Source organism: Psittacula echo (assembly GCF_963264785.1).
Source record: "Psittacula echo genome assembly, chromosome: 3".
Lineage (NCBI taxonomy): Eukaryota > Metazoa > Chordata > Aves > Psittaciformes > Psittacidae > Psittacula > Psittacula echo.
The window spans coordinates 3977132-4005128 of NC_137736.1; the positions used below are offsets into that span (position 1 = coordinate 3977132).

The following is a 27997-nucleotide window of genomic DNA, read 5'->3' on the forward strand; positions in this document are numbered from 1 at the left end:
AGACATGCATGACAGTACAGGTATAACTCTATGCGTAGAGATATGGCAGCTGCTGGTTAGAGATTGTATTCCAGAGCTAAGTTACACCAGAATAATATTTTTGTTGTAGAAACTTTAATTATGATAAATCTCTGCTCTGAATGGAAACCTTTAGCTTTTAATACAAAACTGAACACTTTAAATTGGAAAAAAAAAAAGAGTTTTTCAATTAATACAGAAAGTCTTGATTAGAAAATGCCATTTTGTGACTGTAATATGAATTCCTTCTATTTTCTGTGTTAGGCTGCCTGTGTAGATAGACTGCATCTTATTAAAGCACTGTGTTGTTGAAGGTATTTTTTGACCCTTAAAGTCCCTCATTAAAGTAGTGTTCCAAACAGCTCTGAATAAAGCAGTGTGTCTAACCTCACTTTTCTCTTACCTATACCTTTTGTTTGGTCTTGAGGGGAGAGGTTAGTTTGTTCAGCTTTACTTTAAGCTTTGTCTTGCAGAGATCAGGAGCTTCCAGCTGCACACACAGAATTACCTTCTCAGAGATGTCTTGTCTGCTTGGGCTGCCAAGTGTGTAGGGGAAATAATACATTTATGCACAAAAAGCATTTTATATGGAAGGCTTTATTTTATATAAGGCTCTGCCTTATCCCCAAGCAAATCTGAATTCTAGATTTGAATGAACTGGTCCTGTAATCTTTGAAGTCATGTTTTCTTGGGGTGGTGGTGGTGTAGGGTTCTTTTCTGCACCTGAGTATAATTTCTAACACTTTATGTGTCAATTTTGTGAAATATATTTCATCATTTCTGGATATACTTGTACGATCGAATGGGTTTGATAAAGTTTATTTTGTATGAAAGGATAATGTCTTCCCTCAAAGTTCAGCTTCTGGCCACAGTAATTTTGTAATGCTTTTGCTTTTTAAGGAGTATAATGTGAGCTAGAATGTGGTCTACTAGCACAAGTTTTTGCTTTGGAAGCTAAATTTTTGGAAGCCTGGCTGATTTTCTGTGAGCGGGGATGCTGCGCATTTCTGTAACTGTGCAGAGTGATAAAAAAGCAAAAGGAATACATCCGTTTTGCATCATCCATGAGAATATCCAGTTTGTAGCATCTGACCAGGTAGGTGAATGTAATTCAGTGTATAAAGGTTAGTAGAGTTAAAATAAATCAAACTATTTCTTGTAAAAGTTAATACCTTGACAAGCACTTCATGCAAAAGAAGGGGTTTTCCCACAGATAGACTCCTTCAATATATAGGAAAAAGTGAAGCCCTCTCCTAACAGGCCACACTGTCTTGGAGGCCTCTGAAGGCCTTATTTCAAAGGTAGTAGAATGGATGAAACCGCGTGGCATGCTCAGAGACTCAGACTTGGGTCAGTGCTGACGATGGACTCCTTTTGTTGGTGTTGATTTTGTTGTGAGTAATTTGGGAGGCAAAATACTTGGCACAGTGAGCAAATCAAAGCCTTAGCTCCCATGATATGAATAGATACCTTTAGCTGTTTATCTCTCATGTTCAGTTATTAGCACACAGTTCTGAGAAGACAAATCCTTACATTTCTCAAAGGAGAGTGTGTTTGCAAACTTCCAAATTATACAAGAAACTTCTTCCTTTAGCATTCCCGAGGCATGTGGGGGATACCTGGCTTGGAGAAAAATCATAATGCTCTAAACCCACAGAACCTAATTATGTTGAGCAGCTTGATGCATATGCAGGAATGCTTAAGGGAAGTTAATAAATGCACCTCTAGTCCTGAACAAAAGCCCAAGCCTAGAAGAAAGGGGAGGAAAGAAGAGAATTGTTTTACAGAATATTTGAATAATGAGATAAGTACAAGATTGCACATCACAGATAACCTTTTAGGCAATTTAGGTACTTAGGCTGAAGAGCTATTATTAAGCCACTGAGGACCTTGAAGTGCAATGTTGCATGAGATTATGTGTAAGGATCATTTTCCGCACTTTATAACTCTGTCGCTTACTGACAGAAGAAGAAAGAAGCTTTGTTATGTGTGGCTGAAAGTTTGGGCTGATTTATGTGACATGGGTGCCCAGCTGGCATGATATATGAAAACATCTCTTCTCCTGATGAACTTCTTGTTGTTTTGCGAGAGGTGTGATGTATTTTGAGCAGCTTTACAATCTGCCCTATCGCAGTTTCAGTGCCCAGTCAGTGGAGATAAATTGGAGATGGCTGGCAGGGAAATCTTAACAAATATGCTGACATCCCAGCTGAGCCACAGGCATCTGATTTGATTGATTTTTAGGTTTACTTTATTTTTTCTATCATTTTGGTCCCTGGGCGGATGTCACTTGAGGTTCCTCTGCTCTGTAAACCTCTGATGAGCATTTTTAGTTGATGTACGCTGAAATAAATCAGTGCTCTTCTCGCTCAGCAGTAACACTTCTGTTATAAACTTTGCTAGCTTTCTCTCATTATTATACACAATAGGCTGGAAGGCTGGACAGCGTTTTGGTGTAGTATGATCTCAGATGCTGTAATATGTAGTCAGCATTTTCTCATCTGTTTCCCTCTAGTGTAATTATAAAGCCTTTGCAGCCTGCACCATCGCTTCTTTTCAACTTTGTTTAGTCAGGCCTATTTCTGAAACTAAATAAAAGAGAAGGAACTGAAGAATTAATACTGGCACCTGCCAGTGCTTGAGTTAATGAGCTATATGAAGGAAAGCCTTGTGAAATTTCCTCCTTTTTTTTTTGTTCCCTTCTGTTTTAATTACTCTGGTTATCCTATAGCACCGGTCAGCACTCAAAGTAATGCTATTTGCCAAAAGAAAGCCCATAAAAAGAGCTACTTCCACATGTAATTTCAGCCCTTACATTTTTCGTACCATCTGATGCAATTAGGGAGAGAGCCTAAGGCTGAAATTTCTGCCTCTTAAAAAAGCAAGAGCTTTAGCGTGAGACATTTCTCCAGTGTATGTTGAGCTGGGAACTGAGAAGGCAGTAACTGACCCTCCAGTTTTTAACTGACCCTCTTCATTACAGCTATCAGAGTCCGTAGATACGTGCTTGTGACCATCTGAATACAACACTTTATTTGTGCTAGGTGCTGTTTTGGGCCATTGTATAGAAAGGGATATTTGAACCCCAAATTGTGCACAAGATCCAGATAAGCTGATTTGGAAGGGACAAGTCTTGCAGTGCTCCTGTTCTGAGTATTCAGCAGCAGCTTTGTAAGATGCAGAGATTTTCTTTGGGTATTTTCTTGTTTGTTTGATGTTTTTTCCTATGATTAATATTTGAAATTAAATGGTTAAATGACACATGGTGAGGTGAGCTACATTTCTGTCTTGCTGATCATCTATGCTGTGTTTTTCCATAGGCTGTATGGTAAAAAGCAGAAACTCGTTACTGTTCCATGCAGGTTAGTGACTCCCATCAAAATGTTTTCCTCTTTCATTTAAGCATTCAGTTGCCACAGCTTTTTGAAAGCCAAAGCACCATATTTGTGAAGCCTTTGACTAAACTAATGCTCAGCATGTGAGGGTAAAACTGAGAATGGTGTGCTGAGCATTCCGGAGGAAAAGGGAATGTCACCTTTGGAAAGGTGACATGGGAAACAAGAAATGTCTAAAGAGTATTTTTGTCCAGATATTCGTCAAATAGTGGCTTCATCAGTCCAAAGGCCATGCAGACAGTGAAACAGCAGTCTCAAGAGGATGCTACTTACTAGCAGGAGAAAACTGTCTAATTAAAGACAGACATTAGTATAGAGTGTTAAAGTGTCAAAATTACTGTTTATGTGAATTGCCAGCAGGTCCCTGCTGTACTCTTCATAAACATCAAATAATCTTCCCATGGTAGAATGTTTGCCTGGCTTTCTCTTTATAGAGGCAGAAAGTAAGCTACCAGACTCTCTGTTTCTGAACATTCAGTGTAACTTCAGTGTAAGTACAATAAGAAGTTCCTTTTCCCATATCTAAAAGGTAAGATTTCTCCATTTTTCTGGAAAATTTCCTTATTTTTTTAGTACCACAAAAAAGGCGCAGCATAATTTCTGAGAAAATAAGTTCTAAGTTGTCATAGGGCAGTGAATAATGGCTTTATTGAATGCTTGAATTTGAAAACGTGAATTATATCTTCAGCTTTCTAATAGCGTTTCTTCTTTTGCAGAAGACTCTCCTTTGGGTATGGTTGAGTTTTTATCTCATGTTTGCTTTCTGCTGCTGCTTTTCTTTTCCTGTTTGCGTGGATTACATCCCACCTGCTCATGCATTACTGACTCAAAAGTCGCCCTATTTTAGTAGTTGCAACATAGCAGCCTCTTCCTGAAGTACAGTAGCAATGTAATAAGGAATTTCTACATCAAAAAGGAAATTGTTTTTCTCAGTCATTACTGTGAATAGTTATTTAAAATGAGGAAATTGAATTTGAAAAGTGTGAATTTTTTGTGATATGACCCTAAATGAAAGCTATAGGGTTGCTTGTGCTGCTACCTCTATATCTTTGTTTAGGATTGCCAAACACACATGCACTAACTGATCAGTGAAAGGGAGATAGTTTCTTCAAACTTTCCACAGCCAGATAACCAAAATATTTCTTGTGTAATTCACATGGGTCCATCACAGCATGTATTTGGTTTGTTCCTGTAACTTTATTTTTGCTCTTGTTTTGGTCTAATTTGATATTGGTAGTTAAGACTCTGAAGGATCTTAGTGTCCTCCGAAGAGATGAATAGTGGCCTGTAGATAATGCTTTGTTCAGTCAGAAATCTACCTTAAAATCCTTCTTATTTTTGCAGTTCATTTAAATCATTTTGTTTGGTTTTTGTGGTCGTTGGGGGGTTTTGTGATGTTTTGGGTTGGGGTTTTTTTTGGTTATTTTGGCAAGAGTCTAAAATATCTTATTCATAAGGATATTAGAATTAAAGGGCATAATTGAAAGATACTAATTTTCAATGCATTTGCATCACTTGAGCAAAAGGAGAGCCCCTCATCACCCTGTGCATGCATGAGTAGCACCAGTTCAGCATCTGCCACGAGTATTTAAAATAATTATGAATTTAGCTCTTAGGAAAGCAAAGGATTAACAACAGTAGCTTATGCCAGGATTAGAGCAGGGAAGTGCAACAGCAACGTTCCTCAGCCACTTTGCCAAGACACTTGAGTTTTAGCTGGTGAGAGCAAAGCTTTTCAAGTCATTCAAGTTGTGCTTTGCAAGAGGAGACTTCAAGGTCCCGGAACACGTGTTCTCAAGATGTGAGTCGTAACCAAGTTTCAGTGTTTGGCGCTCACACTTGCTTGTCTAATGGCTGACAGGGAGCAAGGTCATTTTGCTGCTTTGTTTGTAAAGGTTGAAAGTAAGAGTCAAAGATATTAAGGCCGAAAAAGAGCTTCTGAAGCCATTTTGTACTTACCTGCGGGTTATTACATGATAGCATTGCTAGTTTTCTGCAGTAGTTCTTTGTCACATCCAACCTTGAAACCTCTATTTGAAAAGGTGATCTCAGAATCTCCTTTGCCAAATGATTACGCTATTTGTTTTTAGTAGTTTCCTTTTCATCTTTTAAGATGTTAGCTTTAGTTTCTTGACTACAGGCATTTTTCTCTTACACTTGCCTCACTTTTTATGAATATTTCCTAGGCTTTTACAAATAATGTTAAATTTTGGCATTTTTTTCTCTTCCTCTGATTAGTTGTTGAAACCACTTTTACAAAAATCAGGCTTTCTAAACAAATACAGCTTTTTGTTTCCTGACATTCTGGATGTTTTCCTGGGCTGTTGGTGGGCATCTGTAGTGTAAGCACTGTATACATGCACTTCACCACCAGGTACCTTGTAGATGAACCAAATTCTCCCAGCATGTTGGATGAAAGATGACATGTGCTTTGGAATGGTACTCTTTCTTCAGCTCCGAAGCAGAAATTTCACTGTTCTCTCACTAGTACAATAGTAGTTTTTTGACATTTCAATGAGAATGTAAGATACTCCAGTGGTAGCTTCACTCGTGCTATTGCATGAAGTTCAAAAGTACGATCTTGGAGCAACACTTCATTCTACATACCAACCTTGGTTTGGCTTTTATTCTGCGGAAGTATCCCATTGCATAGCTATTTATGGCTCCAGTTTAGTACTGTCTGGTTTTGGTTAGTTTGTCTTCTCTGTGCAATCTTGATTTCTCTGAAATGCCCCATATGGACTGAATGAAGTTTTAAATCCATTTATCTAGTTTTGTCAACTGCATTTGCCACATCTGCAATAGCATCAGCCCAGGATGTTTTATGGGGATGGGTAATATCCTTGGAGCTGCATAGTAGTCTTTGGAGAATTCAGACACTCTGCCTTGATGACATTCCAGTATGTCTCTGAATGTGGTTGTATTTATTTTCACATTAGTCAATACATGTGCTTGTTCTGCCAGCTTACCCCTTTATCTCGGGAAATATTTTCCATGGAGGTTCTTACGCCGTGTTTTAGCAGTGCTCTTCCAAAGACTCTTCTTTTTTATTCGATGGCTCACATACATCAAATCCTTTCTACTCGAATAAAACTTCATCAGCCTGTTATAACTGATCATCTTTCTCTTTCTAGCTCTCTTTCTTTTCTTTTTCTTCTCTCATTCATTATGAATACTAAAGTTTATCAGTAAAATAAACCAGAGAATGTTGTAACTACCTTTCTTCTGTGCTAGGTCTTAATCTCAGTGGCAGAAAATTAGTGGGTGGGGTAACAAAGGGACTTTGTGTAGCTTGTGCCTGGCTCCAGTCATGTGAAGCAGCTACCTACAGCCTCAGGAGCTGTAGGAAGAGGAGTCGTAGGTCTTGGAGTTGTGTAATAAATGGATATTTCTGAAGAGATAGAATAGGCTGGAACTCAGCAGGCCATTTCTATGAGTGTTTGATAATAGAATCTTGAACTTCAACAAAGGATTATTCTGAAATAGAAATAGGTTTGATAGTATGCTGCTTGAGTCAGCTTTATGTGGAAGAGAACCTGAATTTCTGCACAGTAGCACAGGTTGTTCTTAGTAATGTCTGCAACACTTTTATCTCAGCTATTCAAACAACTGTGTTTAGCTTAATTAAACAGAAGACAGCTAAAGGAAATCAACATGCTAACACTAAAAATAGATGTGTTATGTTTCTGATATTGTATGTTTAGGAGTATGAAACAGTAAAAAATGGAATACATACATTGTTCTTCCTATTAAATTTCCACAACTAGTAGTACTGCATTTATTTATTAGTGCTTACATTTTTATCCAAATATATGTGTAAATATATGTAGAACATACATGTATACGTAGAAATATATACATGTTTTTCGAGGCAAATATAAGATAACAAGAGCCATTTGAATCATTATAGATCAAGCTAAGAAAAATCAATCATTGCCCAAATTGGACATTACCCTAGAAACAGCTGCATTCACCAAACTTCATGTTAAAGGAAATAAAGCACAAAGTAAGCCAGCTTCAAAATAAGAATGCTCAATGGGTGACCTGCACTTTAGAGGCAACTGTGAAGATGAAAGTCTGATTTCCCAGTTGTCCTATAAATCATTTCTATCCATCACGTCTAAGGAAAATTAAAAATCATTCTTTGGAAAATTAGGGAAATATTCTGCTGCATCTATAAGCCTTTAGGAAATCACAGAAAGCCATTTTTGTACTCTAATTGCACAGGTAAAAGAGAATATGATGAGAACATAACTGTGATGTTTTGATGTAGTTTATTTTGTGCAATAGGGTGACCAGCTAGGATAGACCAAATGTGTGAGAGCTGTCACAGGAGCTATAATGGTGGTGTGGCTCTGAGCTGAGGAAGAAGATGCAGAAAATGCTCAGTGAAGTAAAGAAAGCAAAGTGGGAAAAAATAGAGAAGTCCTGGGATACTATTGTGGAAAGACAATGAGAATGGAAAAATAGGACAAGATGGGACTGAGCAGTCCTGTCTTAAAATTAGGGAATTAAATAATTAAACAGCTGCTGTAGAATTTGTATGGTTTTGGCCTCTTCCCAGTGTGAGGTGGGATTTTCCCACAGAAATTTTAGAAGTGCCAGAATCGGTCATTTTGCAGCAGTATTTTAGCATGGATTTTTGATCTGTGTTTATCAAGGAATCTTGTTGGCTCCCATCCAGATTTTCCACTAGATAGGCTGATGTCCTGATTAGTGAGAACAGCTTAATTAGATAATTGCAAACACACGTATGTGGACATTATTCTGATATAAGAAACCCTTACTTGGAATTGGTTCTTTTATCCTCGTTTAGCACGTCAGCAAGCTGTGTAACTATAGGTGAGGTTCTCTGAAACTGATTTACCTAAGCTAGCGCTACTCTTGTATAGATCCTGGCTTAATTTCAGACTAATTTTGTTTTAACTGAAATTGATTAAGAAGCTATTTAAGATAAGTTGATGTAAACGACTGTTAAGCAAAAGCTGTGCAGAGAGATTTACAGTCATGGAACCAAAATAGGTTGATAGACACATTTAGGTGGTCCATCTTTCTCTAGCAGTTACCTGAAATGTGATTAGCATTAGGAAACCAAATAAAATTGTATTAAATGTTCACACACAAAGCATAGGCACATGGTTGAATTACTTTGGATCAGCGGAAACCTCTTGCAATGGTTTAATATAGTGCGCAGTTTTTCTCTAAGAGCTTAGATATGCATGCAAGTTACTGCAGCCAAATAAGTTGTGGTGTGGAACGACCCATGGTAAAGAATGAAGGAAGCTTTGCAAGTACATTTTACAGTCTTATATTTACACCAGGTGAAGAACATACACAAATGTAGTTACTGTTGCTCATGATAACCTCTTGTGAGTCATGTTTCCTTATTTATTGCTTGTGATAACCTCTAGTCAGCTATGTTTGAACCCTGTTGCCTACCTTTAAATATAACCCAAGCCAAAAACCACAAAACCAACAAACACACACAAAAATGTTGGGTTGTTGGTTTTTTGGTTGGTTGGTTTTTGGTTTTTCACAAGTACTTCTTATGTATCCATTATGAATATATTTCAGCTGCTGCAGAGAAGTATTGGTCTTGATTTCTTTATTGCTGGCTATAAAAATGCAAAGCTTCATATTAAAGTATGAAGATATAGCTAAGAAAAATATTGATACATAGAACTATCTATAGCAATTGCTGAAAGAGAAGAGCATACCTTAGCCAGTTTTACTGGAGTCATTGCATGGAACCTAGGGACTACCATGCAGAATGGATGGGGACAAGTGGTTTTCTAGTCCAGTGTCCTCTTAATACTGATCAGTCCTAGGTGCTTCCTTTTTGTAGTCTGCTTTTTCACTTGTGAATATGTATTCACGATATGTATTCGCAAGTATTTCCTTCTCATGTGTTTTAAAGGCTCATCCAAGAAATTCTTGGCTTTGTCTTGAGGTGGGAAAGAGTAAGGAAGGACCTTATCTCAGGGCCATCAGCATGGGCAGGCAGGGATCTTTAGTGGACTTTCAGCATCTCCCCAGAGGCAAGATCAAACTTACCTGCTTTTCCCATGCTGACCGGTTATTTATCATTTATAATCTGATCATGTTCCCTTTAACTGGTGTCACCCTTAGAAACAACCTTCTATATTTTCCAGAGGAGAGGGTGGTGTTTACCCTCACACACACTTCTTCCTTTTGTTTTCTGATCTCTTTATCTACCTCCGAACTAAATCACTGCTTCAGTAGCTGATCAGTCATTTGGGTTCACTTAGGCTCAGAGATGAACCCTGGGTTTTTTTTATATGTGTCCAAAAGACTGGCCTTTATAACTTTTTAGTTACCTTTCTGTTATTTTGTGTACTTATTTTCCCAGTCTTGAGTAAATAATTAGAGAGCTAAAGGCTATAGACAAAGCCTAATCTGTTTTCTCTTTCTGCTCAACATTCGTGCAGTCAAAATCAGGCTAGACAGAAGCAAATGCAATTCCACTTCACTTTAATGGGAATTCAGGATTTTCAGGTTGTGGCTGATTAAAAGTGCTCCTGATATTTATTTGTTGTAAATTATTCTTGTTTTGCATAACCCCGAACGTATTAATTTGCTACTTAAAGCTGCTGCTGCCTGCTGCTAACAATTAGATAACCAAGTTGTCACTCCAAGTTTCTCACCACTGAACTTGGCAGTGCCTTACTGGCTTTCTTCTGTCTTATCTCTGGGAGTCCATCCCCAAAGAGCCAATGTTAAATTTAGCGGACATGAAAACTGAATAATCACATGGATTCCTAACTGCTCACCCAGGCCAGCTCTTCTCTTGCTTAAGCTGGAACTGTTTCAGGAGCTTTTATAAAGCTGGGTTATTTTAGCAATCTGGAATTCATAGGAGATTTGGCTAAGAAAATATCATGCTAACTTTTCCCTGTGTATTAGGATGAACACTACTGATGGATGCTATTTAGATATTGCACACAGCTTCTATTTTTTACTTGCATTGTGCTATCTTAGTAGTAAGTAATAAGTAAGTATAAGTATAAGTAATAAGTATAAGTAGTAAGCTTATTTGAAAATAATGGAAATTAGATGGGTAAATGCTTATTAAAAATACTTAAGTCTTTCCTCTTATTGTTGTTTTATGATTGTTTTCTTTATGTCCTTAAATATTTCCTTCCCTGTTTATGGTCCAGTAGAAAGCTCCACTTGACATTTGCTTACAGGCTTCATTTTGAAATTGGTTTGGTTACACAATGCTTTTCTGGGACAGAAATTACCTAATCAAAAGCAGCCCTAGAAAGGGCCACAGGTTGCTTTTTTAAACCTTTTCTCTGACAAAGTTCTCTATGTTAGAAAACCTGAACCAGTCAAGTAGTTCTACTGTATCCTTTCCTACATGTTTCTGACGCAAGTGGAAAACAGGCTGGTTTTCCTTGGTGATTGCTACTGTTCCAGCTTTCTTAAAATAGCTGAACGTTAGCCATACACAGTGAAACTGCCATGGATAAGCATTCCTGATGCCTGAGAGTTTTATTTTCCTTCCCTCACCACTTTGGAAGTCTGTAACGCTATCGCAGAGGCTGAAATCTTTTGTCTTAACCTTGTGAGGTAAGCGTGTTGTAACCCAGGAGTTTTAGGAGAAAGATGCTTTTCATAGAACACTTGCTACCAGATGAGCCCTAACTCCTTTTCTGACTTTTGTTGTGCCACAGCTGTAAAAGATTGAGAAAAGAGTGTGTAAGAAGAATGAGATAGAAATATCCAGACCTTATTGGGCACTTTGAAGAGTTCACGGAGCGGGGAGGCAGGGAGGGATTTTCAGTATTAAATGCAAATTAGGATTTTGTAATGCGATATTAGCAACTGATATTTTCAAGAGGGTAGAAAGAATTGGTAACAGCAGTTCCTCGAAGTAGTCACGTGTCTGCAAAACTGGCTTTCATTTCAGAGCTGTCAATAGTGGGGATATGCAAAGACTGATAGGTACAAATCATCCCACAAGCCTGAAGTCTAGGATTTCTGCCGCTGGCCACCAGGCAGCTGGATGTCTCTTTTGATGAATTTTAGACAATAATTATTTCTTCCTCTTTCTCCTCCATTGCTGCAGATTTAGAGTAAAAGAACTATAGGATGTGCAGAAAGTGCTCCACATGTCCTTCTGTTAATTAGAAGAGCCAGCTCTGAAAGTGCTATTCCTTCTTCCCCATGATGATGCATCAGGTATAATCTTTGCTTCTGAGCTTTGGAAGTGGGCACTTATCAAACTGGGTGAAAGTCTCATACCTGAATTGATCACTGTAGTATCTTTCTCCAAGTAACTTCTGAAGAGTTGGGGATAGGAGTCAGAACCATTCCTAAAGATAAGGCAAAGCAAAAGGAGGGTGCCACTGAGCAGGCAGGGCAGTAACATTTCCAACTGCTTGCAGGGTAGCAGAAGGGGATGAATACGATTTAAGACAAATTTACAAGCATTGCATCACTCTTTTCCAAACTGGGACTGTTGGCAGCTATTAAATCAGTTGTAAGTATTACAGCTCTGAAGTTACATTATTCGTCGAGAATAACAAGGCTAGTTGCTGTAGCCGGTTTCGAGTATTTGCTGTACAGACATTTAACCCAGTGTTCACTGTAACCAAAAGAAGAAGTGGGAGAAGAGCAAAACATTCCTTAATAGTGAGTCCTAATGTAGAAGTAAAATTTTCCTTGTTAGGGAGAGGTTAGGAAGTGAAATATAGCTGTATCTGAAAATTACTGGCTTCCCAGTCAGTAAAATCAGTGTCCCTGTTGGTAGCTGGACCTGAACACAGCCACTCATAATCCCTGTCCCAAGTGGCACACAGCAATGAAGAAAATTGTGGTGATAGTGGAGTAAGTTACCTGCCTTTACATTGCTGGCCACGCGTTGTTCAGACAAGCGTATTTTGTCAGTACTGGAGGCAGTTCAAAGGAGATTCACTGTACAATTTATAAGGTGGGAACAAGCTAAAACAAAGGGCTGTATGTGCCATTTTCTTGGTGCCAGGTGGAGATTTGAGTGCCTAATAGGCTGCTGTGGTTCAGTGTTGGATCTGCAGTGCCAAGTTTATAACTGTGGAAAGCTGTCTCTGTATTACTTCACGATGTTTAGTACAGCAGACCACACTATTAGCGACATTCATGTTAGTGGAAGATCATTTTGGATTAGTTATGCCGTAATATGGCATTTCAGTAATGTATTTTGACAGTACCGTCACAATACAGTTGTACTTGCCTATTGTAATCACTTCTTGTATTCTTCTAGTCCGACATACAGTGCAGGCAGCAGGGAGAGGAGCAAGAGAACAAACGTAAAAGCTTTACTGACTTACATGGGCACTGAGGTTTATATTGGCCACAGAGCTTGTTTATGAATGTTTTTGCATTTATTGTTAAGAGGTTTCTATTATACTTTAACTAACTGGATTCAGCTGTCTGAAAAACAAAGCTACTTATATAGGAGAAAAACTGCATATGGGATGCTTACAGCTGACATACGGACTTAGTCCATGGTTTTGGTGGTGAAGAGAGAGTTCACGATGTGCTGAACCATGTCTTAGCGCAAAGACACAGTTTAAGTAACCCCCCTTGTAGTCAAAGGTTGTTCCAAGCTCAGTCCTTGTGAAGGCTCTGGACGAGCTACACCAAAGCAGCGGGTTGCCTCAGGAGCTGGCTTCCACTTGCAGCGCGCACAGCATCCCAGCACGGGGCTGGGAGCTCCAGCTGTAGCCAGGAGATCTATATATGATCTAACTAATCTGAAAAGCCTTTACTTCAGGTGTTGGTTTTGACCTACAAAAAGATCCTACGTTCTCAGAAATGCGCATGGTTAGTGATGGATATGAGACATGTAACCACTTGTAAGGCAGGGAGGAACCTGTTTCCCATTCTCCTCTCTGTCAGCCTGGGAGGACAGCAGGGATTCTTAGGATCCCATTTTTCTCTGGGTTTTTAAATCTTGTTTGTTGCAAGAAAAAGATAATTTTAAGGACATTTTTGTGTGGTGACTTCAGGATCTTTACTGTAAAGCAAGGCAATGGTATTACCTTTATTTTCTGTATCTCAGTGTGGTTCTGATTTAAGAGTTGGGGTCTGGAAGAAGAGTTTCTTGTCTGATGCCCAGTGATGTCTACTGCTGTGTGTTCATTTGGCAGTCTTTTCAAACATAGCATTTAGTGACAAAAAGCTCACAATGCTGTGTATGCTGGAAACCAATTGTCCCAATCAGAGTCATCTTAATAAGAGGGAAATTATTTCTATTATAGCTTTGTTTCAAGAACAGACTTTTCTTACTTTATTATTTCTATTAGAGAAATTAGCTACTCTGTTTATGTGCAACAGGATAATCCATTGTGCCTTTGCAAGCTGCGACTTCTTTTACTTGAAGCTCTGTAAGGCCCGTGCTTTGCAAGGAAATTTATGACAATTGGGTCAGGGAAATTGTTTCTTAGTGTATGACAGGATGATGGAAGAAAAAAAGAATAGAGGACTTTGGTATGCTTTTCTTATAGCTTTCCCAAAGCAATCTGAGAACAATGTTCTTCAGTTACCTGAACTGATTTGTTTAACTTTTCAGTTAGCAACAGAACAAGCAAGTATTTTGTGCCCAGTTTCTTGAACACAACAAAATTGATATTGTTCAGTTTTATGTGCTATTTTGTATTTTGTGCTATTTTCTTTGGCTGTAAGTTTAGAGTGTGCAGAATGCTTTCTTCCAAATGTTTTTGTCCTTTAAAATAAATACATAGAAATGCTGAATATGAGACTCAGCCAAGAGAGAAGAAAACTTTTTTTATTGTCTTCAGTTTTGCTCTATGCTTTATTGCTGTAACTTGTTTTAAGTTTTGCACACAATATAAGATTTGAAAGGCTTTATTAAATTATAAAATATAGGTCTTTCACTACAGTTACCACTAGATCAAAATATGCCTGTGCTTGAATATATTGGATATTCTTAGAGGGCTGATTAAACGACTATTCTATTAATGTGAAACAATTTCCTGTGTTTTATATACGTCACCATGATGGTATAGCACTTGTAATTGAGACAGCAATGGACTGCCCTGACCCAGTAAGATTCAATTTTAATTCAATATCCTACCACATCATTTACTTCATTATCAAATGTGCCATCAGGTTTTATGACCCGAATTGGTCATAAGAAATAAAATAGGTCTTTTAGATCTCTGATGAGAGTTTTGTTAAGCAAGGTGAGCGGTTGCAACTGGACTTCCCTGTTCCCAAGATGAAGCAGAAAGATTACTTCAGCTCAACTGCAGAGTGTGTGTCTCAAAACTCATAGTCAACTCGAAAAGATTCTAGTGGGAGTAGGTGGGAATATTCCTAGTAAGAAAAGAACCCGCCACAACCCTTCTTGTGCATCAGTTGGTACTGATAGATGCAGGATATCATATCTTCTGGTAGGTTTGCCTAAATGCTTTCAACTTTTGAGGGGTTTGTATTGTCCTTTCAGCCTCCTTGTTTTCTGGTTTAAAATTGTTAAAGCAAGAAAGGGAAAAATCAGGAATTGTTTAGGTTGGAAAGGACCTTTGAGATCATCCAGTCCAACTGTTAAAAATCAGTTCTTTGTGTTTACAGTATTTTTCCTTCAGCCAGAAAGCGGGTATGATGTCTGTACAGCAAAACCTTTTGTATACAACAGAGCAAGGTCATGAAATAGATTTTAATGCTGGTTTTCAGTTCTCTACCCCATAAAATGCAGGGGTGCTGACTTACTGCTAGTGTTGAGCTTCAGTGGAATTAAACCCTGTTAACTGAACATGTGGCATTTCATGCATTTGGTGCTTGCACACAGTATCATTTGTTAAAGGGAAATACATACAGAATTCAATACTGGAGACTTAGTTTCCTCTCCCTTCTGATGAATTGTCTGCATGCAAAGTGAACACTCTTGGAGAATATTGAGTCCTTGTTGCTGTTACTGTTTGCGAACCTTCCCCACTACAAGAAGAGATTTAATTCTGTAGCAAATACCCTGTAAAATGCAATACATCAGATTCTTTGTTTTCTAAACAGCTGAGATTCTACCCCCTTTGAATTCACACAGGTATCAGGCTATGACTAAAAATGCTGAACTGTGGTTCTTTTTTAATTTACATTTAATTGGGTTTTTGTTTAGCAGATAATTGCTTCCCCCGCAAAGCTGGGCATTTTTAATACATGCATAGAGAATGCATGTTAAGTGGTTAAGACTCCTCTTTTAAAAAGGCAAAATACCAAGGAAGTCCAGATAAAAGCCCAAGCATGCAGTGGATAAATATTGCACTTGAGTGGTTAGATAGTTTTGCAAAAGCCTAAGGCTTTTCCTTTCAGCTGTGAGAAGAAGATTGTCAGTGCACAGATGTCCCCAGAGGCTGTGAATATTTAATTTTCAGGGTTTCCACTGAAAGGATGAAAATATAGTCAGTAAAAAGAAGAAGGCACATGAAGAAGACAGGTTGTTATGACGATGATGAAGCTGTAATGTTTTGGTCTTCTGGTTAAAGCCTTTGTTAATCTCTGAAGCCTCTTTTTGTGCCTGTTCCACATCCTAGCAAACATGGTAAAATACAGGCAATTATCTCTGTTTATTTGTGTTTATATGTTTAATGGCTTTGCAATAGTAAAATCATCCTCTTTTTTCATTACCAGGGCTTTTTGAACCTGGGTCTTATGGAAATTTCTACCAATTTTGGCAATGCTGACTGCACTGAGCTATTCGATGGCTGGTAATCATGAGTTAAGTCTACATTAGCCAGTAGTGTGGCTAAGTAAAAGCTGATCAGAAGTGTTAGGCAGTTGGTATGGAGGAGCCTGAGCCAATACTATGACTATTTCAGCACATTTTAGTTCAGAATATCTCTAGTCATGTCTGGTAGACTCCCTGTAACAGGGAGTGCATCTTCCAGTGTACCTAGTTGTGTCCTCTGGAGGCATTTTACATTGTGAACCAGATCATGGCAAGAGGAGAGAATTAGGATTTTGCTTTAAAAGTGCTCTCCAGGTCTGAAGTAAAACACTTACATAGATGTACACATTAAGTGCAATAACATCACTAGGAAAGAGATGGCTGTTTCTTGTACACCGTTACAAATTAAGACCATGTTCTGTTGCACTAAATTACCTCCCAGGCTTGTGTCAGCAAGTAATGACAGTGGCTTAAATCATTACACTTTCTTCATGCTGGTTCGAGCGCTTGCCATTGCAGTACCATTTCTCGCCTTAAGAGCTTCCTTTTCCCAGCACCACCTATCAGTGACTTCAAGCAGCAATATGTCAGTGGTTGGCAGTGAAACTAAAAGTAGCCTCATTGGATGGTGCATAGGCACATGAGTTTAGCTTTTCATCTGCTGTTAAACTGAGTGCTTAAAACTGACAATTATTTTTTGCCCCTTTTTCCTTTTTTTATTACTAGCAACTGTAATATTTCAGTGTTATAAAATTGTTATGGTTTAACCCCAACCAGCAGCTCAGCACCCCCCAGCCGCTCCCTCACTCCCCATGGGATAGGGCTGAGAGATTCTGAAGGGTAAAAGTGAGGAATCTCCTGGGTTGAGATCAAGACAGTTTAACAGGTAAAGCAGAAGCCACTCACATGAGCAAAGAAAGCAAGGAATCAATTCCTCACTTCCCATCGGCAGGTGGGTGTTCAGCCATCTGCAGGAAAGCAGGGCTCCATCATGTATAATGATGACTTGGGAAGACAAACACCATCACTCCAAATGTTGTCCCCTGCTTCCTTCTTTGCCCCCCAGCTTTATATGGTGATAATTATGTTATATGGTGGTGAGTTGGGGTCAGATGTCCCAGCTGTGCCCCCTCCCAACCACTTGTGCACCCCCAGCCACTTGCTGATGGGGCAAGGTAAGAGGTAGAGAAGGCCTTGACTTTGTGTAACTGCTCAACAATAACTAAAACATCCCTGTGTTATCAATACTGTTTCCAGCACAAAAACAGCACAAAAATTGTCTTTTTCATGTCATTGGCAGCTTGTGACAGGTACCAGTTTAACAGCTCCAGCAAGCAAATCCCTCTCTTTTTATAAAGAAAACAGGTTCAGGAAAGGCGTAAGGATCATGAGCTTCCCCCACATTGCTCAAGCAATATGCCTCAACCCTGACCCAAAAGAGTGTCTCTAAGGGAAATGGCATTTGTTAAATTTCTTTTCCAATTAATTTGACAGCTCAGCTGAGACTCCTAACAAAAGTACTAATTCATGCTAATTGCAGTAGTGGACCTATGTCACTGGGGAGCTGGGCTGAGCTCTTCGTAACATCACAAAACCCACCAGGCAGCATCTTGATTAGAAGGTGTCACCAGAAGAAAGAACATTGGATTTGAAGCCTGTTCTGCATTAATTTCTTTCACCTGCAAAATGGGGACAGTGACACTTTCCTTTATGTGTTAACAAGGGTGGAAATTTGCAAGAGAACATCCAACCTCAGTAAATGCGAAATTCTCTTTCCTCCTTCCAGAGAGAAAATGTAGACTTATTGTATGCCTGGATTAACTGTTTGGCTTGGGATGTGTGCGCATTGACACAGACAACTGAGAGAAGGAAGCCTGGTCAATGGATTGCTGGAAATAACAAGCAAAACAGATAAAATGTAGTCCATTATATAAACCGATTGGTTTGATCAGATGCATTATGAAAAGAATAAGAGCATTTTCCACCTGATAAATGACTCTGCAAAAGCAAAGATGAGTATAATCAAAGCCATAGGAGATATTCCTATATAAGTTGATTGAAAAGTTTGTGTTTGTTCATCACAGACAAAATAAATTCATAATGGATCTTTGTAAGGTAAGGAATGCTTAGTGAGGATACATCAGGAGCAGCTGATCTCCCTGTCTCATGATAAAAACCGAGGATACATTGATTTGGTTATAAAGCTACCAAATCTGAAGGTAAACTGAAGGAAAGATGTATTTTTTTCCTTCACATTGGCTACCTAGGCTGGAGAGGAATGTTAAAGGAATTCATGGGGAACAATAATTAGCCAAAAAAATATTGGACAGTCTATATGTGATATAATGGAGTATTATCACAATTTATCTTTGTTAAAAAATAAATTAGCAGATATAGCAAACTTTGGGCTTTCAGGTTTTTTGAATAATATCTAGGTTTTAAGACTGATGGTGAAATAATAAGGGATGGCAAATGATCATCCCTTATTGGCCTTTCTCTTGCGCTTTCATATGGTGCTACAATTAGCACCCGGGTAAGTGCTAGGGCGAGATGTAATACATGTGACAATTTATGTGTTCTTCTTTATTTGTATTTCCTTTCATATTGTTAACCTGTTGATCTGGCCTGGTTCAGGCATAGGGAAATTATATAGACATCTCCAGGTTATGAAAGTTGTTTTTCACTTACTGGTTTAATCTAGCCTGAAAAGATTGCCAGGCACTAACTTGGTTTTTCCACTGAGCTGTTGGGGTAACATTTCCCAAGAGCTCACTTCCTGTGGAACAGAGGCTGCCATGTCTACCAGGTTGGTTTGGTTTGCTTTAGGAGGGTAATAGCGAGGGGAACATCAATTGGTTGTTGGTTTTAGAAGCTCTGACATAGAAAAGTGAGGTTGAAGAAAGACTGAACCAAAGCGGTACCATGGTTATCCCTTTGTGGCATTCTTGGCCTGGTGTTAGAAAACAGTTATTGTTTGAAGCTAGCTTGCCTTTGAGGAATTCATAGCGTAATTATAATTTGAGGGAAAATACCTCTTTATTTACTGTTTATCTTTGCCAAATGGTTATTTACAACTTCCTTGTTTGTACAACCTTTTTTTTCCTGTTCAAGTTGATGCTGGTAGGTTTTTTCCTGGTGTTTGTTGAAGTTTTTTGCAGTGCTTTTTGAATTAGGAAGTTATTTTTCATCTCCGTGTGGATTACATTAAGTTTTAGAAAAAAAAGAGAACATCGAATTTCTTTATTTGACAAAATAATAGCTTAATATATCTCAGTGTGTCCAGGCTTTGCTTCAGGAAAACAGCTTGTTTTGGGAAAGTGAAAGTACTTATAAACATAGGTTTATTAAATTCACTGTTTAAATACTTAAGTGATTCACTAAGTATGGGTGAAATTAAGGTAGAAATTTGTTTATTTTGCTTTAATTCTGGAACAAGGCAGTAGTTCTCAATGTTTTCCTATTAGTGAAAGATTTCTTTTCCTCAGAACTGCCTGCAAAGAAGCTGAAATGCCTTATGCGTTTTGAAACAAGGTATTTGTGTACCCACGAGTGAGAACACATCTTTGCTGTAATGCTGTGATTTGGACCTACTTTCTTTGACATTGCACTTTCAACAATATCGCTGGTACCAATCACAGCTGTAATGCGCTTCATGAAGAGAGATACAGAAGCCTGCAAGGCATAATGTGGAGCTATTGCAGACTGCAGTTGAAAGGTGCAGTGTTATTCCCTCAGGATAAAGCTATCTCTTATGTACATATAATTAATATGTCTGCCAGTAATAGTTATTAAACAAAGAACAGGAATTGTTTCTGCTGGATGACTTGACCTGGGAGTAATGCCAATTTCAAAAGCATCTGATTAAAATATGTTAAGGTCACAGATCACTATAAAATATGAAGTGAGGAGGAAAAAGCAGAAACTTACTCATGAGTAAGATTAAATACTACTGAATATGAGTTTTGTGATAGCAGCAGCTTTCAGGGGTAACAAATGAAAAGTGCTCGTTCTGAAGAGGATTATTCTAGAGGCATTTCAGTGTCAAGTTGCACTGAATCCTTGCCCCATGCATACCGCGCAGTCCATCCTGCTGGCAAAAGGCTGGAGGGCTTGGAAAGAGTGGAGAGAAGAGAGTTCCTATCCTGAGCACTCAATTATTTGCCCCTGACTGTTGGAGAAGGCCTAGTGATAGGAGAGAAATGGCATCAGTTTTGTTAATTGTTGATTTCTTCTAGCGGTGGACAGCTGCAGTAATTCTTCAAGTCTGTCAGCAGCTTTGGCTGCAATTGCTGTATTTTCCAGGTGCGAAAGTATACAATGCGTGTTTCCTTCTGCAGTAGTTTTCCCCCTCAGAGATAAGTTACAGTAATCAACAGCTGTATTTTCCAGCACAATTGCATAGCTAATAATGAAAGGAGTGGTGGGAATTCACTTGAGTATTAAAAATGCAACTTCTTGTTTTATGACTGCATTTTCAGAGGGAAAAGTATGCCTTGTGCAAAGAAAAAACAATGAGGTTTTATTGATTTGCGTATCGTGCTTAGCAAAAACGGCTAGGTTGCTCCTGCTGCTGGTCGCAGCGCTGCTTGTTTTGTAGTTATTTGAGGTATTATGTATGTGTGCTGAAGACTGTAGGGAAGAAAATGAAAGAATACTAAGAATAATTGTTAAGTTTTTATTTCCCTAACAAACAGAATAGAATCTTATGGATAATGGGAGAAAGTCAACGTCCTTAACTCTTTCTGGGGATATTCATTACTTGGCGGTTATGGGGTCCATCCCCACCAGAGCTCTTACCCGTCACTAAAGTCTTTCTCAATCTTACTTCTTTCCTTCCCTGAGCACCCAGTGTACGTGCCAGTGCCACAGCCCAGCAAATAGAAAGCCTGCTCTGCTTGTGCAGCAGTAGCTTTTAGTGGGGATCCCCACCTGCTGACAAGCATTAAATCTGCCCCTGCCTCCTTCTCCATTTTCTCCTCCATAGCAGGTACAGGGGGTTGTCAAAATGCAGCAGTGACATCCATCCTTGTACCTCTATTTCTACTGTAAGGAGAACTTACAAAGTTAGTTAACTTACAAAGTTAGTTAACTTACAAAGTTACTTAAGTAGCTCTGAGATCTACTCCTTTAAGTGGTCTTACTGTTTATTCAGATCTGGTGACAAAAAGTGTGCCTTAAGTTCATTGGAAATAAGAATCAAAGATATGCTATAATTTTTAGAAGCCTATTTGGGCTGGGTGGGTATGCAAAAAGGTACCTAGAGGCCCAGGACAAAGAGGATATACACATATGTAATGCTATAGGTTATGTGGCTTTTCATGTACTAATGGACAATGAGAGTTGCTGAAGATGTTTTCCCTGCTCTGAGGGATTTTGGAGGAAACCTGCATTATGAAGTGTTGTTTCCTGCTGAGCTATAGTGAAGAAGGGAGTTAAAAATGAGACATGTTCAGTGTTATGAATAAGCTGTGATACAAACTGGAGGTGGGATGACTCAGGATACAATTCTAACTTCATTTCTTCATACACATCATGTATCTCAGCCGGAACTATACTGTACCTCTATAGTGTTATTTTTAATATAGCAAGAGTAACATGTGTGGCTGGATATAATTTGTGAATGAAGTGTGATATGGACAGTTTAGAAATCTTCATTTAAAGCTAATAATGATTTTCACCTTTTTGTTTTTCTCAAAGATATAAACAAGTGCAAGAAGGGAAAGAAATTACTTGCCCAAAGAAAATAAACTGGTTTTGAATGTTTTCTAAGGTTGATCTCTGCTGCTTGTTATGCCATCCATTTTCACAAGCTGACAGCTGCACTGCATCTCATTTTGCATGTGCACGTATATGTATGGGTGGGCGAATGTGCAATTCTGTTGCTGGTGATAAACACAGTGCTGTTAGCACTATGCTGTTGTCTCCAGATCATGGCCATAATATGTATAGTGAGAAAAAAGAATGATGTAAATGCTTTTAAAAGGGACTTGGGAGCATTGCAATGGTGCAATTGGGCATTGAGGTGAGCCAGTCAGTAGCATTCACTTCCCAGCACGCCTGCACAGCCAATAGTCATCCTGTGCCTTGAGGTCCAGTGCAGGGACCTCCACTGCTGCTCAGTGACATGCCATTTCCACGGGTGACAGTGGGAGTGATTTGCAAAGCCCCTCTAGCACAGACCACATGGTAAGGGGGTGTTCTTTCCTGTCCTCTATGCAGGGCACAGGGACAAGAGAATTGTCCCAGGGTTGCTGTCACCCATCTTGCTAGCACACACTATGAGGAAATATTTAGTTATCCGTGAGCTGTACAGGTTTATAGTGTTACGGATGTGTATATCTGCTCTCAGTGCATTGTGATGCTCGAGCCTTGCCTGGAAACATAGCACCTTTATTCAGAGCACGAAAAGCAGAGTTCCTATAAGACTGGGAAGTGCGGCTCATTGAGCTGCTTTGACCTTGTGCAGGTAAACGGTCCCTGTCAGCCGTGGTGTATCCGTGCTGGGAAGTCATCTGCTCAGGCAGCATGGGCTTAGGTCATTAGTTGGTATTTATGGCTGGGAAATGGTGATACTGCTCCATGTATAGGGGGCTTCAGGGCTTGAATACTAAAACGCTCCTAATTTTAATTTACTAACAGCTTTATATTTTAATTTGAAATTAATTCAAATTGAAATGAATCATTTAACCTGTAATTAGGATCATGTTTTCATCTCAAACACATTAGTCAGAGGCAAAATTCACTTTGCTGTTGAAAAGACAGTTATATTTCCTTGAGCAGTAACTACCATAGATTGCTACATGCATTTGTTTTTCTTTCACTGAAGTAACTTTCCCAATTCTCCATCTCTGTGACAGACTCATCAGTTATAGCTTAAGGAAATTCATTTTCATACAGTAACGAGGACATCTGCAGTCCTGAAATACTTACCATGGCATGGGAGATGGAGCTAGATGATCTTAAGGTCATTTCCAACCCTAGCTATTCTACGATTCTATGACTTCAATAAAGTCAGTATGGCTCACACTCAAGTAAAAGAGATTGAAATCAGACCGCATACAGCTGTAAACTAATGTGGCAGTTTGGTGTTATCTCAGGATTCTCAGGGACAGCAAGTATCAGGCATCTACTTGAGGAGACCTTCCTAAAACGTAAAACCAGACAGCCTTGCAGTACCATTTATATCATGTGTGTAGAAACGTTCAAGGCTTCATTTACTCACTTTTTGTGTGCTGAGAGATTTTTCTTCCTGGTCTATTACATCTGCTTCCTCTTCACATCATTCCCCCTTGTGAGGGAAAGGAAAATTTCATAGCTTCTAGAAGAAAACGTTGAGAAAATGCAACTGTTGTCCACAGCTGGTTCCCATGCTGAAATTACAGATTCTGTGAGACCTCCTATGCTAGTCCTCTTATTTCCAACCTGACTAAACCAAAGCTATGATATTCACCTCAGAAAGCCAAACCTTCTTCCATTGGTTTCCTACGTCCGTTAGTAATCCAGTTTTTCTGACTTTACTTTGAAGTAAAGGCTTCGCTTTTTCTCTTGTATATCAGAATTTAAGATTTACTAGGACAAGAATAACAGGAAGTATATGGACAACGTTTTCTATTGGCATCCCCCCTTTCCCAGCTTCAATTTCAAGTTCAATTGCTTTTTTTGTTTTTCCTTTCCTTTGGGCTGCAATTGTGAATAATCTTGAATTGATCTGATAGACAAACACAGAAAGCCTGAAACAGCCTGAGGGGGGAAGACAGGAGGTGGGGATGCCCTCTCCAGGGCATACCAGGGCAGCAGGGATGCAACCAGCTCATCCCCTACCCTGCCTGCTCACTCTGTACCACAACAGCGGTAGCACAAGAGATGATATTCTTGTCCCTCTGCAAAAGAGGGTTACCAAGATGCTTCCTGCATGCTCCTCTTCTTCCTTTTTTCCTAGCCTTCTTCACACCACCACTACCTTTTCTTAAATGGGGTCCATGAGTTTTCACCTGAGGGATGAAAGAGGCATTTATTAATGGAGCAGTTTGATTCCCTCCTTTCTCTTTCTTAACCCACAAAATCTGTCTACTTCTTACCCAAGCTTGTTTACGTATGTTAAATTCATTGCTGTCTTAAAATGGTGGTGGTGGGTGCTTTGAAAGTGTTCCAAATAAACAGCTTTACTGTGGATCCATCTTGTAAATGAATGCTCATGGGTTACGAATGAATTACGCTTAGTAAGCATTGGAAATTGTGTCTTCCAGGAAGACCAAGCACACAGCTAAGGGTCAGTTTTAGATTATTAGTCTTTTTCCAATCTTTACATTAAACTAGTGTATAAAATTATTTAAAAATTAGAAATTCATACTGTGTGTATTCATAAATACATCTTTGTATTATATATGCCTGCCTGTAAGTATAGAAATGTCCCTTCAAGGAGAGTAGATACAGTTAAGCAAAACCATTTCAGTTTAATACTTGGCAGCATTAAACTCAGTTTAATTTTAGTTTCCGTGGGAAGTTTTGGTGAAAGTGCCATGTAATCTGCTGGACAGATGTAGTGTGATGTTTATTCCTTAATGTGTTGCTTAGTTACTAGATCTTGGCCGAGTGGGATTGGCATCCACTCTTTTCTGCCTGGCTCATTGTCTTAGGGCCATTAATGGCTGTGCTGTGCCAAGAGGCAGTAAAATTATTTGAGGCTCCTCTGTCAGCCAGCACACTCTAGGTATGGCTGAATCATGGGGCAGTATTTGGGAGGAGATGAGATTTGAGCATCAAAAGGCTGCAGCAATAACAGCTACAAACCCAAAAAAGCCACCTTTGTTATTTGCTGCATTTTCTCCTAGTGGAGTTTTCCTTAAGTTAAACAGAAATCCCCAAATGCTCTTGCAGCCTTAGAGGAGATAGAAAAGCAAGAAGTGCCAGCTGAAGGAGGACAGGCTGTGCCAGGTCAGGCGGGTTGGTGTTAGGCCCTGTGAACTCCACCACAAAGTCGTTTTGGGCAATTCTGCTTTCACAGATTGCCTGTTGGACCCATGCCTCAGAGGCTCAAACTTTGGATTTTCTCCTCAGGGCTTTAGGAGAGAACTTGGAGCAGGAGGTGTCTTTCCCAGCTGCTCTGCTAGCATGGAAGTCAGAGGTAGCAGCTGCAGCCAGGCGCCTTGATTTGCAAGGATTGTGAAGTGCTGAGGAGAGGCTGAGATTATCACTTCCTTGTAAACCGTTTCATGCTTCTCATGCTGTGTTCAATACAGTGTGAGGTAGGTTTCCATTATTAAGATATTTCAGAGTAGGACATAGGATCGTACAGGAGTTCGTTCTCACTGTGCTTGCCAGTGCATTTCACTCAGGTGGTTGGCACCAGGAGCTAATCAACAAATTTGCCTAACTTGCATACTCAGTAAAGTTCTGGTCATGAATGATAACATGGAAACTGAACATATCAATGATGATAGCATTAAACTGAACCAGTATAATGCTGCAGCTTCCCTCTATCCTCCATCTAAGGAACCCGGTACAAAGATGCTAGAATTCTCATTCTGACATATTTTCCACCTCAGGCTGCCTATCCAAACACTTTTCTGTTTCGGCAGGGCATGAATGAACCCGAAAGACCCTATAGTCCTGTCTCTTGGATTTTATACTATGTTTACGAATCAGTTCATCTCCATGAAAGCCTGTCCCTGTTAAGATATATGCTAAGACTGTTGAACCCATTCTTTTGGCTTCAAATTAGCATTAAATTCAGTGACAGGTTTCAGGCTATTTTATCTAAGCTTAACTGTCTGGGCTTCAGAGACAAAAAAGAAGCTTTGTTTTCCTTTGTATTACTGTTTTGGGGTTTTTTGGGGGGTTTGGTTTGGTTTTATTATTATTATTATTTAATGTTTGTAATAATAATGTACTGGGATGTTTGTAGGGCGCCTGTGCATTAAACAGTGTTTGCAGTGGAACCAAAGCGTACCAAAATGTCAAGGCTTTTGAAGATGTGCTCGCTGATGTTACATTGTCTGTCTATGGTCGTTGTAGGTATAGGTAAAGACCTACAGGTTACCAGCAGCAGCCAGAATGCTTTTACTTGACAAATTTCATTGAAGAAAGATGCATGTTTTGGAGGGAGACAGCAGCCAAACAGTGGCGTCCGCTGATTCTTATCATGCTATTAGAGTGCCCTTGTAAGCAAATCTTGGCAACAGAGAGAGTATAAAGTTTTTATGCAGGATAGGGCCAGTGTTTTGGTAAATTAATCAGAAGAGAAGAAAAATGAGTGAAACTCTCAAAATGCAACATAGAAAAATGTTCCTTCTTAGCGGTACAATGCACACCTTTGTTTTCTGGGCAAAAATAAATGCAAATCCAAGTTGATGCCTGAAGAGCTCCATTCTGCCAAGAGGTTTTATTTCCATCAGCATTCTCATTATGAGAGAAATCTGTATTTTTAGACCATAAATATCTGCAAAATGTGATCTACGTATGGATAGGTCCAGGACGGTAACAAACTGGCATGTTAACATCAAGGAGATGTCCATGGAGTTTAAAACTGTATTCCTGTTACTTTGCAGCTTGTCGACCTGGGTTCTACAAAGCCTCTGCTGGCAACGTGAAGTGTGCCAAATGTCCGCCTCACAGCTCCACCTACGAAGATGCATCTCTGAACTGCAGGTGTGAAAAGAATTACTTTCGCTCTGAGAAAGACCCTCCATCCATGGCTTGCACCAGTGAGTAGCATCATTATGCTCGGGGCTGTCATTCTTGCTCCTCCAGCTGTATCTCAGCAGCTTGCTTGCTTCTTCTCATGTCCCATTGCAGTCAGCCATCCACTGCCTCCCATGTCTTCTTCATGTTGGACAGGCTACTAAAAATGGTGGGCTGGGTTTATGTCTTTCTATTTTCATTTTCTCCTTCTTGTTCTCTGTCAGACTCGATTTTTTAAATGGCTACCAATATTTTCAGCTCTCAGTCCTGAACTGCACTCTGAGGGTACTGTCTGTAAGAAAAGATGGTCCTTGATAGTCTAGGTCTGGAGTCCACTGAAATATTTCAGGCGTCTCTACAGGAAATAACTGTAAGAGTTTGGTTATCTATGTTTTTGATTTGTATTTTTGCACACTTGTTACTTCTCTCTTAGAGCACTACCCATCTTAGAGCACTGCAGAAAATCTCATGCCTCTGATTTCCTGTTTCCTTTTATAGGACCACCATCTGCTCCAAGAAACGTTATCTCTAACATCAACGAGACATCTGTTATCCTGGACTGGAGCTGGCCTCTTGACACTGGAGGTCGGAAAGATGTCACTTTCAACATCATTTGCAAAAAATGTGGAGGAAACCTCAAGTTGTGTGAGCCTTGTAGTGACAACGTGCGATTCTTACCCCGTCAGACTGGACTCACCAACACGACGGTGACAGTAGTGGACCTTTTGGCACATACCAATTACACTTTTGAGATCGATGCAGTCAACGGGGTATCTGACTTGAGTACACTTTCCAGACAATTTGCTGCTGTCAGCATCACAACTAATCAGGCTGGTGAGTCTCTTTCTGACTACCCTTTCTTTGTTCAGAACTACTGAGATGTATGTACCTTTGTTTCCTTACACTGTTTTACAGGAGCTACTCTCACCACTGGCGTGCTAGGGTAACTAATTGACTTGAATATGCTAGTAAAAGTAAAAGCAGAAACAAACCCAGTGTGTGTTGCTGTCAAAGGATCTGGCAGCATGACTGTTATGATTAAGTCCCAGTTCCCAGTTAATGGTCTCTAATAGCAGACTCATGTGATTCCTTAGCCAGAATGTGTTTTATTAATAAAACCAGATTTTAATAAAACACTCATTTCAATCATCTCCAACATAAATTACCGCAGTAATCTTAGTGCTTAATTTTGATTAAATAGAAGTGAAAAAATGCT

At 39.3% G+C, this 27997-nt stretch overlaps 1 protein-coding gene across 1 annotated transcript in view; it reads left to right on the top strand.

Moving 5' to 3' along the window:
• The window catches only part of EPHA3 (EPH receptor A3), a gene marked incomplete at its 3' end in the record, with an annotated part of 215811 nt that overhangs the window by 119852 nt on the left and 67962 nt on the right, over positions 1–27997 (top strand). The window contains exons 4-5 of the mRNA XM_080613975.1: positions 26649–26804; positions 27280–27615. Of these exons, the coding sequence (XP_080470101.1) occupies positions 26649–26804; positions 27280–27615 (492 nt within the window). The remainder of the gene's footprint in view (positions 1–26648; positions 26805–27279; positions 27616–27997) is intronic.